General features: G+C 41.7%; 2 protein-coding genes across 5 annotated transcripts in view; one reads left to right on the forward strand and one right to left on the reverse strand.

The window, feature by feature from the left end:
• The window catches only part of CLDN10 (claudin 10), a 107,710-nt gene extending 105,264 nt beyond the window's left edge, over positions 1 to 2,446 (forward strand). For both annotated transcript variants that reach the window (XM_007117722.2, XM_007117721.3), the window contains exons 4-5: positions 917 to 1,024; positions 2,022 to 2,446. In XM_007117722.2, the coding sequence (XP_007117784.1) occupies positions 917 to 1,024; positions 2,022 to 2,142 (229 nt within the window). In that variant the 3' untranslated portion in view covers positions 2,143 to 2,446. The remainder of the gene's footprint in view (positions 1 to 916; positions 1,025 to 2,021) is intronic.
• A 2,072-nt stretch (positions 2,447 to 4,518) lies between these two features.
• The window catches only part of DZIP1 (DAZ interacting zinc finger protein 1), a 54,600-nt gene continuing 43,144 nt past the window's right edge, over positions 4,519 to 15,974 (reverse strand). For 2 of the 3 annotated variants that reach the window (XM_024123167.3, XM_024123166.3), the window contains exons 16-19: positions 13,581 to 13,743; positions 13,158 to 13,287; positions 12,526 to 12,579; positions 10,677 to 10,968 (exon numbers count right to left, since the gene is read on the reverse strand). In XM_024123167.3, the coding sequence (XP_023978935.2) occupies positions 10,692 to 10,968; positions 12,526 to 12,579; positions 13,158 to 13,287; positions 13,581 to 13,743 (624 nt within the window). In that variant the 3' untranslated portion in view covers positions 10,677 to 10,691. Of the gene's footprint in view, positions 5,588 to 7,136; positions 7,312 to 8,511; positions 8,643 to 10,676; positions 10,969 to 12,525; positions 12,580 to 13,157; positions 13,288 to 13,580; positions 13,744 to 15,974 lie in introns of those variants that run through there. The other variant, XM_055089441.1, reaches the window with a different exon arrangement.

The raw sequence follows: 15,974 nt of genomic DNA on the forward strand, positions 1-15,974 counted from the left end.
TCACACATACACATGGGAGTACCCAGTGGTGCGTAACTCAAAGGGGTGGCTAGAACTTGAGCTTATATAGCATCTTAACAAAAGAACAATACGTTTGTAGAGAAGTGGCAAGACAAAGGAAAAGGACTCTGAGCTTCTAGAGGCACAAATTATGGGAAGGCATGCGATGAGGGAACTAATGGAAGATGAGCGTTAGTGAAGTTTGTTACATAGATTGCTCTGGTGCCATTTGTGGGCTGAGCAGCGTGTACAGTGTCTCTGGGAATTAAGTTCTGTCCTTCCTGGCAGAGAGGGGATAGGGAACAGCTTTACAAATTTATGTCCTGCTTTTAGGCAAATGGGGGGAAGGCAGAGAGCTGTCCCCGTATGTGTTTCTTCTCAGTTGCTTTCAGCTCAAAATAATCCTTGTTGCCAAAGTGGCACATTTGGGGTGGCATGTTCTGCCACCCTTCAGTACCTTGCACATGACTGCACACAGCAGGTGCTTGATAAACACTGAGTTGAACTAAAATGAAAGCAAACGCAACTTTCCCTTTTCTAACTGGAGTCTGCCTTAATGGTTTAGCCCGCATGACAGAATAAATAGATGGAAACCTTTGTGAGCTTCAGGCAGAGCCCAGAGGAAAGATGCTGATAGGCCAGGAGGCCCCAGCTTGAGCTGACTGCTCCTGGTTTGCCTGCAGGGATGCTTTCATCTTCTTTTCGGGATGTTGGGAAGATATAGTCAAGTGATGGCTATAAAAACGCTTTGAGAAAAGTTTAAAGCATTCTACACATACAGATGTTATTACTTCCTGTACAAGCTCCAATAGCAAAAATGTATTATGAGCATTTAGTAAGTGTTGGCTAGTAGTGTTAAACGCTGTTTACTCCCCAAATAAGTAAGCTTTTATACTTGTGTGATACTTCTTCACAGGTATGAATTAGGAGCTGCTCTGTTTATTGGATGGGCAGGAGCCTCACTCTGCATAATTGGTGGTGTCATATTTTGCTTTTCAATATCTGACAACAACAAAGCACCCAGGTATGAAAAAGAGACAAAAATGACCTGTTAAAAAGTACAGTACTATTCTAAATTGTTACATGTGGGACAAATTATAGATAGTTCATATGACTCTTAGAAACTTCAAAAACCCAGAATTGGGAAAGGTTAGGAATATAGAGTAAATATGACATTTAATATAGTAAATATTATATTGAATAGAATAAATATAATTATAGTTCATTAAAAAAACCCCAGAGCTTGACATTCTTACATTCCAAAGCTATTGATGTAAGTAGAAATCTGGGTCTAACTCTGGGGGTATATTCTTCACTTTGGCCTCATCAGAATTTTCACACAGGCAGAAATTGCTGATTAAGGTCACCACAGTCTCCTAGGTTCCAGGAAGATGAGTTTTAAATAAGTATTTTTCTTTTTTTATAAATTTATTTATTATTTGGCTGCGTTGGGTCTTCGTTGCTGTGCACGGGCTTTCTCTAGCTGCGGCGAGCGGGGGCTACTCTCCGTTGCGGTGCGCAGGCTTCTCGTTGCGGTGGCTTCTCTTGTTGCGGAGCACGGGCTCTAGGCGCGTGGGCTTCAGTAGTTGTAGCACGTGGGCTCAGTAGTTGTGGCCCGCAGGCTCTAGAGCGCAGGCTCAGTAGCTGTGGCGCACGGGCTCAGCTGCTCCGCGGCATGTGGGATCTTCCTGGACCAGGGCTTGAACCCGTGTCCCCTGCATTGGCAGGAGGATTCTTAACCACTAGCGCCACCAGGGAAGTCCTTAAATAAGTTTTGAAGGAGAGCAACTGAACAAATTAAGAAGCCATGAGTTTCTTCTGCAGATTCTCTTGGTCACACCAGCTGTTCAGAAATGACATTGAAATATTTCTTGGGGAGAGAGAGAGAAGGGAAGAAAGCTAAAAGTAATCAGGGAAAGACAGACTTAGCTATGACAGAAATAGGGGCAAAATGGTTTCTTCCCATTTTTGTTTGACCTACGTGTTAAAGACAATCTACCAAACTGTGTTTTGCCTTGCAGAATGGGATACACATACAATGGGGCCACATCTATCATGTCTTCTCGGACAAAGTATCACGGTGGAGAAGATTTTAAAACCACAAACCCTTCAAAACAGTTTGATAAAAACGCTTACGTCTAAAAAGAGCACTGCCCGCAAGCCGTGTCTTGAGCTTGTTTTAAACATCGAACTGTTCACAAAATGCTGCCATCAAGGCCCTCCTACAATTAACACTCAAACTATTTTAAAAATACAAATTTGAAGAACTTGTTGATTATCGGATGTAAATGTTCTCACATAGTTACATACTAATCATTTTCTGTTGTGGCTTTCTATAAAAAAATAAACAGGCTATTTACAGGATTTGTATACATTTTATACATCATAAAATATGTATATGTATTTAGCACCAAAGATTCCAGTATTCGTAATGTAGCCTTCTTAATCATTCAGACCTTGCAGTCTTTGTCCCCATTTTTTATGTTTCTTTTTCTTCGTATATTAAACAGAAGGTGTATACGGAGTTGTGTCTTGTAAACGGTATGGGGGCAATCTGAGACTATTCCTCAGATGTTTGGGTTGACCGAACATGTACTGGCTGCGTAGAGCCGAATTCTGGTTTCTGACCCCTGTCCGTCACCACCGTACTTCTCCACGGCTGCTCCAGCAAGGGCTAACAGGGCCAAACGCTACTGCCCATTGCCTGGCACGGCCGCTTTAAATAACTGCTCTGGCTTCTCTGGTACAGAGGGCAGATCCTGGGGTTGGGGCATCGGCAAGAGCCGAGCTGGAGACGCCTGTCACGGCCGACTTTGGGGCCAACAGAGGAAGGCCTGGAGCCGCGTTGTACCTGCCCTGCTCAGAAATAACGGACCAAGTTCCAGTGCGTCGCTCAGGTCCTGTGCGTGGAACTAACCGGTAATGGAGAGACAGCATTTTTCGAGACGTGTTAAGTTGCTCCAGTGATCTCTGACCACAGACGCCGTTTTATTTCTAGGGCCAGCCCTTTGACCTCATGCCCGTAAGGGCGAGATAGTTATCTCAGTCTGCGTGTGCCCTCACTCACTCCATCCTCACAACTGCCCCCTGAGGTAAGTGCTGTAGCAACCTGAGCTGGCAGGGGATGAAATGAAAGCAGAGAGTTGAAGTGACTTGCCGCGGCGAGTGACAAAACCAAGACTTTGAACTGAGGCAGTCTAGGGTGAAATATACAGTCTCAAGCTTTGGATAAGAATTGGCTGTCTGTGTAAATCTATGAGTCATATCCTTTCCAATACTAATCACAGCATGGGTGACCAAAACATTTTCATTTTCCTCAAGCGTGAAAGACTTAAAAAGGAAAATCACATTGTTTGGAAGTGCTCAATGAAAGAAAAAGAACAAGTTTATTACACACATATATGTATGTATGTATGTACATATATATATGTGTGTGTGTGTGTGTGTGTGTGTTTGTGTATATATATATATATATATATATATATATATATACGATTTTTTTTCCAGGCCATAATAATACTTGAATACATTTTCCAGGGACACAAATGAACTGAAAGCCGTGGAGGGAGGTTAGGTGCTACAGGCCAGTGGCGGGGCCGGGTTTTGTGAGTGTGTGTTTAAAACAAATTTTTAAATTTCAGAGCTGTACTGGTGAAGACAATATTTTGATTGTACTGAACTGTTCTAGCTTCTGAAGAATTTATGGAGAGAAGGGGTGAAAGTACAGAAACACTGTGTCAGTAGCCAGAAACACATTAGTTGTGTGTCAGTGAGGAGAAATATAAGGCGATAGCCCAAAGGAAAACGAACATGCCAATTCTAGTGCAATCTAAAATGACAGGACTAACCAGATAAAGGATCGGTCTTTTCAACATAACTGTTGGGTTTCCTTAGCGGACATTCATCATATTTCCCCAATGCTTTCTGCTCAGGAATTAAGACCTGGCAGACCAAGGACTTAGATTTGAGACCCGGTTTAAAGCCTACTTTTGTCACTTTCTAAGTGTATGGCTTTGGCAAGTTATTGTATAACTGTTTCTCACATCTTTAAGAAAATTATCATAACTGTGTCTCAAAGTTGTTCTAATTAAGTGAACTAATAATGCATGTTAAACACAAACAAACAAGGAGCTCAACAGATCTCTGTGGAATAAGCGAGTGAATGTAAGGGCCTGGGTTCCTTCTCAGGCGTTTTTGTAGGTTGCTTATCTCTGTCCTACTACAATGAAGATTTGATTCAGCATTTATTAGAGCTTTTAGAAACTTATATATAAAGTGAGTATATCTGCATAAAATTGGCCTTTGTGGGAAGTTTTCAAAAGGGTGAGAGTGGCCCACAAGTAAAAAAGACTCTGGTGGGGCAGAAACAGATAAAACATTGTTTTAACTTTTAGGTCAGTGTGTTTACATGGCACAGCTACCAAGGCAAGCTTAAATCCTCTAACGAGATAAGCCTAACTCAGAAATCAGCTCTAATAACTCAGCCACAGTCACATGGATGTAATGGAGGGCTTTACTTGAAAGGTTGGCAAAATGAAGAAAGATCCAAAATCCAAAAAACCATTTAGTTAAAATGTAACTTTTTTTTTGGAAACAGAGTACAGATAGTAACACAAAGTATAAAAAATGCAGAAAACAGTTTATATGAACTTTTTGAAAGTTGACAGTGTCATTGTTAAGAATAAAACTAAGTTAGTTTTGAGGTACTTTAGAATACGGGTTGGGCATTTTAAAAAAGTGAAAAAAAACTGCAGACACATGAATTCAGCATGGACTCGATCTATTCTGTTCATAGTGCGATAAATTAACTGACGTTTAAACTGGCTACATTTTATTCATAAAATATCCAAGGTAAAGATGATGCCACAGAAATGGTATTTAAAGTTCTAAAAATAAAACAACATGCTTACAATGGCTCAAAGCTGCATATGGTAAAAGTACTTCTGGAAAATGGAGTTAGCTAACGTGGGCCTGGCTATATTTTTATAACTCTAAACTTACTTCTATGTGAAAAATAAGCAATCTACTCTTAAGATTTCACTGATTCCACTAATTCAATTTTAAGGATACTAACAGAACTTTAAAATAAAACACCTCCAACGTGACAACATGCATAAGAAAGATATAAAAAAAGGTTTTAATTCAAACCAAAACCTGCTAGAAGAAGTTTAAAAAAATTCACTTAAAAATTAGTTGAAAAAAAAAATACACTTAAACACTAGAGTACCGTTCTGAAGAAAAAACTTTTTATGACTTCAACGACACATCATTTTTAAGCAGCAGCAGGCTTAAACACCTTTATATGCTTCAGAATACAGCTGACAGTTTGTTTTGTAATAACTGCATTAGGTGCCACTAAAGGGACTCTTGTTCCTTGAGAGGCAGCTTCCTTGTTATTGTAGGAGATACCGCCAAGCAGGAGCACTAGAGTCGTGTAGGCAGTACTGAAATACTGTGATCCTGCAATACTGCTGGCGTCTGGAAGGGCCTCCTGATGCGTGGGGTGACAGTTACACATCTGAAGAGTCACTCCAATCAGTCACGGTTACTAAGCTGCTTTTCAATGTGCTGGATTCATCCTGAGGTCCTGTGGAGGGAGAGAGCGGGGGAGGGGAGGCCCCAGTGATGAAATAAGCACACCGTCCAGTCTGTAAAAAAAATCCGCAACTTCAGACGGTAATTCATCACTCGTGTCTGAGTCTGCTCGCAACCCCACCCCTAGCTCCTACAAACTGTGAAAGAAAGAGGCTGCGGACAGTCCCACCACGGGATGGCCACGTCTCCGGGGTAGCCTCAAGGGGCCCTCGTAAGGAAGCTTCCGCCCGGCCTCTCCTTGCCAGCATTCAGCACAGGGTATGGAGGCTGGCAGTGGTAAAGAGAGGAGAATAAAATTAACAAGCCAAGGAGGGATTAAACAGTAAAATGGTACCCCAGGTTTTCTAGGGTAGATGAGCTTAAACATGAAGTTAGTTCAAAAGTGCCTTGAGCCACTGAAACAGGAGAGGGCTGAGAATTCCACTTGCATGTGACTCCAGAAATGTTTCTTTAAGGGGTGTTGGATCATGACATTGGGGCGGAGGGAGGAAATGCAGTCAGGGCATCCTCTTGGCCCTGTGTCCTCACAGAGTCGCCGTAGCATAAACACGCCTTTTGCTTTTTCAAAGATTAGGATGGATCTTGAGACAAAGCACCGAAAACTTATGACGGTGACAGAACAGAAGGTCAGTGTTATGACTGACACGTTGGTGGAGAAAAGAGGTCACGTGAAGGCAGAGGCAGCAATGGCTCATCTTACAAAGGGCGGTGGCGGGGGGGATGAGGCAGGAGACCCTGCTACAGACAGACAGAGCAAGTACAGAGATGTGCACGTATTTGTTTACAATTACAGATGTGGGAACAAAAGTCCTGAAGAGGAGGCATGAGAGGTGCAGGGAGTGGGGAAGGAGCCCAGTCCTCATCTGTCTTAGCAGAACTTCGACAGTTCATGTCTGAAGTCAGTGAGCCTAGCAATAGGGGTTTGAGCCCGTTACTCAGAGGCACGGCTCATGGGACGCACAGATGAAGAATGGCTGAGAGGTGGCGTGGAGGAGAATTGCTCTGATAGAAAAAAATACAAATTATATTTTCTGATTTTAAAAATTAAATGGGTTGAGAGGTAAGTTACTGGACTTATTATCCAGACTCTAGCCTGGGTGAATAGGAACAATAGCAGTGGACCGTTTCACTTGTCATTCATCCCACTGGCGACAGTGCTACAAGAAGAATCTTCCTTGGAAGAAAATAAAAATATTTAACATGTAGACAGATGAATACAGGAAGACAGAAAAAGTGGCCTCATCTAGGTAGATGATCAGAAATTTAAATTTCCATGAGGCATCTGCATGAAGAGACTATTTATATGGGCGTTTTCAAAAATAGAGATTTTAGAAATTTAAAGACTAAGGAGTAGACCTACAATTAAGTTTTAGAAAATTAGTAAATATGTACAAATCAGTTAAGTTGTTCACATTCAGTCCTTGTTAAAATAATGTGAGGAAAGCAAGATCTTTGTTATGCCAACAGTGTTTTTGTCTGATAATATATTAGCATAGCTTAGATATCTATAGGGGCTTCTGCTAGACACCAAAGCAGCGAACCTTCTCCCTTTGGCCCTTTCAGGTTGGTTGCACCCCAGGCACTTGGCACTTGAGTAGAATTTGACTCATTCTTCACAGGTGGAGGTTCCTTCTGTTCTCTTCCAATTCTTCTCCCCAAAGATTTCTCTTCCTCTAAGGATGATATGTCCCAGTCAATATCGTCCACATCGGCACACTGAAAAAAATACGTGGAGAATAATGAATGTTTCCTAAAGAAACTGTGCATGTTAGAGCCCCTTGACCACTCTGTTGGCCAGACTGAGCCGCTGAGAAGTTGGGAGCCTCAAAGGATCCCCCAGTCTGGTCATTTGGTCATCTCTGGAGGGGAAATGAAACGGATTTGGAAATCTGTGCTTTGAAAGCAGAGGGAATCACCTCCTTTTTCTGTTCCTTGCTGTGGAAATGAACATTTCCTACTCAGCAATCATGAATTTAGCAAATTCCAGGAACACTACGTTGCAGAAGACAAGTCAGGATGCTCCCCAAGGAGCAGCTAGGCTGGCTCTGGGGCTCTTACCTCTGTGATACTAAGACATTTAACTGCAGGAGACGTCACAGGCGGGCCCTGCAGAAACGGCCCTGACCTAAAGGAGCGCGTGTATCTCCGGCGCCCCTTCTAAGGAAGACGCGGTGGCTCTCTCTTGACCTTCTGTGACTTTTTGTCATTTTTGGCTGTGTAACACAAATGGCAGTAACTTACGAACGTAGTTTGACGAAATGCTCTGGATTCCACAGATGAGCAGGGGAAGAATGAAATCTAATTCAAGGGAAAAATTAAGAAAAAAGCAACCACTACTGGCAGACCCCATCAACACAGACGAGCCCGACCAGGTCTCTGTCCACAGAAGCGCTTCCGGTGCCTGGTGCGGGACCTTGGAGTGTGTCAGGGCCTCTCCTCCACTCAGGGAGGGGAGCTTGGCTTTGCCCTGTGCTTGGGTCATGGACCTGAAGCATCTCTCCACCGACTCTGGCTCCCAACCCTGAAAGTCCCGATTTCACTTCCAGGTCTCGCCACGGTGGCAGAAAGGTTCCTAGACTCAGAGCTGAAGTCCCCAGATTCTAATCAGTCACAAGCTTCTGTGAACAAACTACCTAATATCTGCAAACGTCAAATAATACACGTGACAGGATTGTGAAAACCCGTAAAACTTGATAAGCATAGGACGTATTATTACCAGTTATCCTTTCAGTATCTGTGATTCTCTATGGAATAGGAAGAAATACGATGCTGAAAACAAGACAATGTAAAAATCTCAACCTCTACTATACTAAATAATTATATTTGTTTTACATTTCACTGTAAAAAATACAATTATTAAGGAATATTCATTAAAAGATGAATTAGTGTATGCTTAGCAAGTAAAAGTGATATCACCTTTAGATCTTCTTTTTGTGCTTTTTTGATGAACGTCTCAGCAACATTAAGCCCACCAACTGGCTTATTCACACTTCTGTGATTTGAAACTGTCTTTTCAGCTTTTCCAGTTAATGTTTTAATGGAGGTTCCTATAGTACCCACAGAAAATAGGTGACGTTTAAAAAAAGATTATATTTATCTTCAGTTCCAAAATAACCTTACAAACAATTTGAGAGAGTCTAAGCTTTGCAAATACTTCCTTTAAAGAAATCATGTTCCTCTAGACTAGAAGAATAAAATTTTTAAATCAAAGAAGGATGGTCTCATTCAAGTACATGGTCAGAAAACTTTAATTTCAGTGAGGCAGCCTGCATGAATGGGATACTCATATATTCTTTTCAAAACCAGTTGTTTTTAAATGATTAGTTATATTTTACATAATTATATAAATACACGGTATATACAAATTAAATACAATAAACTAATTATATGTGATATGTTTAAAACATATAATTTTTAAATTGCACTAAACAGAATTTCCTTTTTTTTTAAAAAAAAAAATGACCCTTCAGCGTCACTTCTCCTTAGCAAATTATCAGCAGTTACCGACTTGGACCTTATGTTCTTTTAGGGCTGCCTCATACCCAAGAGGCAGCACAGTGTATTAGGACAGTTATTCTCAAGGTCACCCAGTGTCAGGGGTTGAATCGTGTCCCAGATGCGTATGTTGAAGTCCTTACCCCCATTACCTCAGAATGTGGCCTTATTTGGAGGTAGGACCTTTAAAGAGATAATCAAGTTAAGGTGAGGTCATGAGGGCGGACCCTAATCCAATACGACCGGTGTCCTTATAAAAGCAGAAAATTTGGACATAGATGCATGCACAGAGAAAGTCAGTGCGACCAGACACAGGGAGGAGATAGCCATCTACAAGCCAAGGACAGAGGCACAGACTAGATCCTCTCCTCACAGCCCTCAAAAAGAACCAACCTTGCCACCTTGATTTTGGCCTTCCAGCTCCTGTCAGTAAGTTTCTGTAGTTTAAGCCACACAGTATGTGGTCGTTCGTTACAGCAGCCCTTACATTTGTTACTGATACATCCAGGCATCCCCAACCCCTTCCTCTCCTTCCACTTGAACATCGATTACCTGCTAAGCCCTGTCCATTTTCCTTAGGCGGCAGCAGCTTTGGGATGAGCCCCATCCTTTCCTTGGGCACTTTCTCAGATCAGACTCCCAGTGCCTGGCGCCCCCAGGTGAGAACCACCGTCCTAAACAAAATTTCCAGAGGGATTTTCAATAACAAAAGCTTACCTGTGGGCTTGGGAGAAATAGAGTCCTCAATTTCACTTCCCTCGGTCCAGTCAGTGTCACTTTTGATGGTGTTCCTTCCAAAGCTACTCTTGTTGCTTTTAGATGACAGCACAGGAGGTAAGTTAAATACAATAAACTAATTATATGTGATATGTTTAAAACATATAATTTTTAAATTGCACTAAACAGAATTTCCTTTTTTTTTAAAAAAAAAAATGACCCTTCAGCGTCACTTCTCCTTAGCAAATTATCAGCAGTTACCGACTTGGACCTTATGTTCTTTTAGGGCTGCCTCATACCCAAGAGGCAGCACAGTGTATTAGGACAGTTATTCTCAAGGTCACCCAGTGTCAGGGGTTGAATCGTGTCCCAGATGCGTATGTTGAAGTCCTTACCCCCCATTACCTCAGAATGTGGCCTTATTTGGAGGTAGGACCTTTAAAGAGATAATCAAGTTAAGGTGAGGTCATGAGGGCGGACCCTAATCCAATACGACCGGTGTCCTTATAAAAGCAGAAAATTTGGACATAGATGCATGCACAGAGAAAGTCAGTGCGACCAGACACAGGGAGGAGATAGCCATCTACAAGCCAAGGACAGAGGCACAGACTAGATCCTCTCCTCACAGCCCTCAAAAAGAACCAACCTTGCCACCTTGATTTTGGCCTTCCAGCTCCTGTCAGTAAGTTTCTGTAGTTTAAGCCACACAGTATGTGGTCGTTCGTTACAGCAGCCCTTACATTTGTTACTGATACATCCAGGCATCCCCAACCCCTTCCTCTCCTTCCACTTGAACATCGATTACCTGCTAAGCCCTGTCCATTTTCCTTAGGCGGCAGCAGCTTTGGGATGAGCCCCATCCTTTCCTTGGGCACTTTCTCAGATCAGACTCCCAGTGCCTGGCGCCCCCAGGTGAGAACCACCGTCCTAAACAAAATTTCCAGAGGGATTTTCAATAACAAAAGCTTACCTGTGGGCTTGGGAGAAATAGAGTCCTCAATTTCACTTCCCTCGGTCCAGTCAGTGTCACTTTTGACGGTGTTCCTTCCAAAGCTACTCTTGTTGCTTTTAGATGACAGCACAGGAGGTAAGTCTGGCGAGGCACAGGCCTGGAGGAGGTCCCCATCATCCAGCTCTTCCTCTGAACTGAAGGGAGGGGTCCTAAACAAATCAAAACCCAAATAGGGGACGCTGTTTCCCTAAGTTTCAGGATTTACCACGTGTCCCTTAAAGCAGTGGGAATTTTCTCCAGAGAGCATAACAGACACCCATGTGGCCACAGAACAAGATGGCGGCCAGGTCCACAAAAGGCCGAAGAGTCATTTCAAATCCAGACCTGCCAGCCACATGGCGTATTTACCAAAACGTGCTGAATTTAGGACATTACTCCTTGAAGCCCAAATTTGTATATTCTTTTTTTTTAACATCTTTATTGGAGTATAATTGCTTTACAATGATGTGTTAGTTTCTGCTTTAACCACAAAGTGAATCAGTTATACATAAACATATGTTCCCATATCTCTTCCCTCTTGCGTCTCTCTCCCTCCCACCCTCCCTATCCCACCCCTCTAGGTGGTCACATACCACCTAGCTGTGTATATTCTTAATATTGGTTTTCACACACCTAAGAAAAATATTTCACAGTGGAAAAAAATATTTTTGCAATAAAACTATGTCATCTTTTAAAATAGTGTCATTACTTATGGCTTACCTTTACATGGCACCTTACAAAGGACTTTTACATGGATACATAATCTCATTTGTATCATCACGTGAATTGTCACCCCATTTTAAAGTGAAACAAATTCAGAGTGGTATTCACTCATTTAAAAAATAATCTTGAGCACCTAAATTCCACACAACGTTCAGTAACACTATATCCCATGAAATAAGGCTCTTCCCATGAGATTATGTACATGAAAAGTACTTCTGAAGGGTGAATTATTATTTATACTGTCTTTAATATATTTATTCTGTCTCTAGTATATATACAAAATGCCTTAATGAAGAAATAAAGCATCAATATCGCCAGAACAAGTCAATGATGATGAATTCAATTATTATAAAATTAGTTTTAGTCAATTAATAGCAATAATATACCTACAATTTATTGAGTACCCACATGTGCCAAGTACTGAGGCTGAGCCCTTTTCATATGTTCTCATTTAATTTGTAGAACTATCCTGTGAAAAAGGTAGCATCATCCCATATTACAGATAAGAAAACAGAGCCTTTTTAACAGGCAAGAAACTGAATCAGTGTCACACAGTTAAGGAATCACTAAGCTAGGGTTCTTAGTATCATAAGAGAGCCTAAGAGAGTAAGGTCTAGGGCCATTATCAACTTCCACAAGGAGCCAGAACACTAAAATATCATCCGGCTACACTATCATGGATCCAGCCATTAAAAAGCAACATCACGCATTTATCGAACATTACTAGACACTGGGCGGGAGGTGGGCAGTTGGGGGAAAAAAAATAACAGAAATGACTCAGGTGTGGTCCCACTTGTTAATGGAGGCCACACGGGATAAGTGCTGTTGACCCAGGTAGTATCTGATAAAGAAACAAAGATGTAACAAAGGAATCACAGATTAAATATGATGTGTACTAATTATGGCTCTAGTGAACCACAATGAACATACTAATTTACAATGAAAGAAGTGTTCAGTGAAAAGAATTTTTAAACATCACCACCCCCTGCTCCCTCAGTACTCACGCAATAGTTGAAGACTTTCTGGGAAAATGATCTTCTGTGGTATTTTTCTTAACTCTAAAAGCAAGAGAAAAATATTTCTGGTGTAAGTGAATAATGTAATTTAAAATAGATTTCTATGGAATTGGTGATTTTTGCCTTATTAAAGGGTGAGCAGCAGCAACTCTCCCTGAGACAACGAGAGATGGGTAAGCATTCCAAGTGTGATTCTCTGTTGGGTCAAACATTGCTGTGGGCTGAATGTTTGTGGCCCCCTAAAATTCATATGTTGAAGCCCTAACCCTCAGCGTGATGGTATCTGGAGATGGGGTGATTATGTTTTGATGAGGTCATGAGGATGGGGCCCACATGAAGAAATTAGTGTCCTTGTAAGAAGACGAAGCGAGACCAGGGCTCTCTTGCTCTCCCTGGCATGTGAGGACACAGTGAGAGGGTGGCCGTCTGTGAGTCCTGGAAGAGAAGCCTCACCAGAACCTGACTGTGCCAGCACCCTGATCTCAAACTTCCAGCCTCCAGAAGTGTAAGAGAATAAATTTCTGTTGTTTAAGCCACCCAGTCTATGGTAGTTTGTTATGGTGGCCCGAGCTGACTGAGACGAACGTTAATAAAAAAATTTTAGGCTTGCAAATACTCACTTTGGAACAGATGTCCTATCGGTAAAAACAGGTCTTTGTCTAACCAACTGTCTGCTTTTGGGAGGAAGATGTATTGCTTTGGGTATTTCTCCAGTTGAAAGGGTGTCCACTTGAGAAGCACTGTACCTGTCTGGAATAGTAGTGTCATTCGTGAGTCTCCATGACGTGAAAAGCAGAATAAAGTACTATAGTACTGTCTATGCTGGCACTGAAACGAACAAGCCTGTCTCAAGGGTCTAGACTCCACACTACAGGGGGTTTTTAATGTGAAAAACACAATCTAAGACCCAACATTTAATGGTTCAAACAATAATAGAGTTGCCAATTAAGTTCCAAGGTTTGTGAACCATTTAAAATTATGAAACGGCTGTTCTATTTTGCTCCCATCTGCAGAAATGAAATGGCAGTTGGTAGCAGGCTTACCTGTGGACAGTAGTGTTCTCTCCTCAGTTTTACGGCTGACCTGACGTTCAAGGAATTCACGAATTTGCTGAATGTTAGGTATTTGTCTTTCTCGCTCATGTCTTGCTGATTCTACGGTTCTTAGCACTCTATTCAACTGGTCACTTGGAATACCGCGTATACCCTGAAGGAAAAAAATGTTAAGTTAATCAATTATCCTGGGATGTTTTTCATTTCATGGACATTTGTCAGCATTAACCATGCCAACCTTTCGTCCTTACTGCTGCCTGTAAGGTGAGGGATGCCCTGACATATAACACACGGTCCCGGTCCCAAAAGGAGCTCACGGGGCAGTAGGACACATACGTGTGTGTATGATTGTACGTGACTGGCTAAGGTACGGGGCTGTAGGGGCCAGGACCAAATGCATGGAAGGCGCGTGTGTGACTGATTAACCAACAGTGCAAGCTGTGTGACAAGGACCGAATGAGTCCACAAGGGCTAGAGGAATTCAGGGAGAGGGGCTGTCAGAGGCCCCACTGGGCCAAGGAGCCTTAAGGGGGAGGGGCTGGGCTGGGCCTGAAGGATGGGTGGAGTGAAACAAGTAGAAAGAGGGAGTGTTCCAGATGGGTGGGATCACCTTGCGGGAAAGGCAGGCAATGCGACAGAAACGGTCAAGGCATGTCTAGTGGTTAATGCTACAGAGGAATGGGTGAGGAGAGCAGAAAAGGAGACTGATGCCCAAATGGAAAGCTTAAAGGTTGGTTATTCCACAGGTAAGCGAAAATCCTCAGAGGTTTTCAATTGGGAAAATGCCATAATTTAAGAGGTGATTTGAGAAAATTCTTTTGGATTTGAAGGGTATCTAGACAGAAGAAAACCAGTTAAAGAGCTATTTATTCATTTATTCAATATCAGTGTCACACACACACTCCCATCTCCTCCCCACCATTCCCCTCAGTCTTCCCCATCCCAGGAAGCGGCTCCACCACCCACCCAGTTGCCCAGGGGACAGAAATCTCCATCATCAGATCAACTGCTACCTCCAAGAAGTTTTCTCTGACCTCAGTTATTCATTCCCCTCTACTTTTCCTTCATTTCACATCCTACAATCTGTCATTGTGGATCTACCACCTGTTTGTGTGAGCAGGTGTTCAATATGTCTTCCTGTACCCTGCAGCTGGATGGAAAGACCCAATACTGTACAAAATGTCAGTTCTTCCTAAATAATACACAAAATTTAAGGCATTTCCAATCAGAATCCCCACAGGGGTTATTCTGGAACTGCAGCAGCTGTTTCTAAAGTTCACTGGAAAACAAAATATGGAAGAACTGCCAAGAAACTTTTGAAATAAGACTAATGAAAAAGGCATGACCTATAACAGATACTAAAGTACAGGACAAAGTTACTAAAATTAAACCAGTATGGTGTTAGCAAAGGAATATAAAAAATAGTTGAAAGGGCAGAACCATTGAAAGTCCAAAAATAAATCCAAATATATGTAAAAATGTCCTATATGATAAAACTGCTATTTCGAACAAACGAGGAAAGGGTGGATTACTCAACGAAAGACATTGAGACAACTGATCCAACTGGAAATAAGGTTAGATCTCCAACTCATTGTTTCCAAACTTAATTGTTAAAGCCCAGATAGACAAAAAAAGTAAACAAACAAAAAAACTATGTAAGCATTAGGAAAAAAATATAGCGTATTTTTATAATCTTAGGATAAAAGGAAATGTCCCAAATAAAATATATAACCCAAAAACCATACGCAGACTGGAAATGGAACTCTCACACACTGATAGGGACAGTGTAAACATTTGGCTACACCTATTAAAACTAAACATGTATACTCTTAGACTCAGCAATTTCATTCCTAAATATACATCCAAGAGAAAGGAATGCCTATGTCCACCAAAAGACATGCACAAGAATGTAATGGCCAAAAAGAGCCCCAAACTGAAAATCCAAATGTCCAACAACAGAAGAATAGATAAAATGTTGTATATTAATACAATGGAATACTATACCACAAACTACTGCTAAATGAAACAGTAAGTATGAATCTTACAGAAAAAATCATAAGCAAAAGAAGTGACACAAAATAAGACAGTGTAGGATGCCACTCCTATGAGGTTCAAGAACAAAAAAAAACTAAGTCAGAATAGCCATTACCTCTAGCTGGGGAGTACGGAGTTATATTGACTAAGGAAAGCAAAAGAGTCTTCTAGGGTATTGGCAATGATGGATCTCTTTCTTGATCTGGGTGGTGTTTACAGATCATACACACAACACCCCCCCACACGTACACACAAATCTGTATACACACGTATATGTGTATATACACACATTCAGATGCACGCAAATGCATGCACATGTGTATATACATGTATACATATATACATACACAG

This window comes from Physeter macrocephalus, chromosome 13, assembly GCF_002837175.3.
Source record: "Physeter macrocephalus isolate SW-GA chromosome 13, ASM283717v5, whole genome shotgun sequence".
In the NCBI taxonomy this organism is placed as follows: domain Eukaryota; kingdom Metazoa; phylum Chordata; class Mammalia; order Artiodactyla; family Physeteridae; genus Physeter; species Physeter macrocephalus.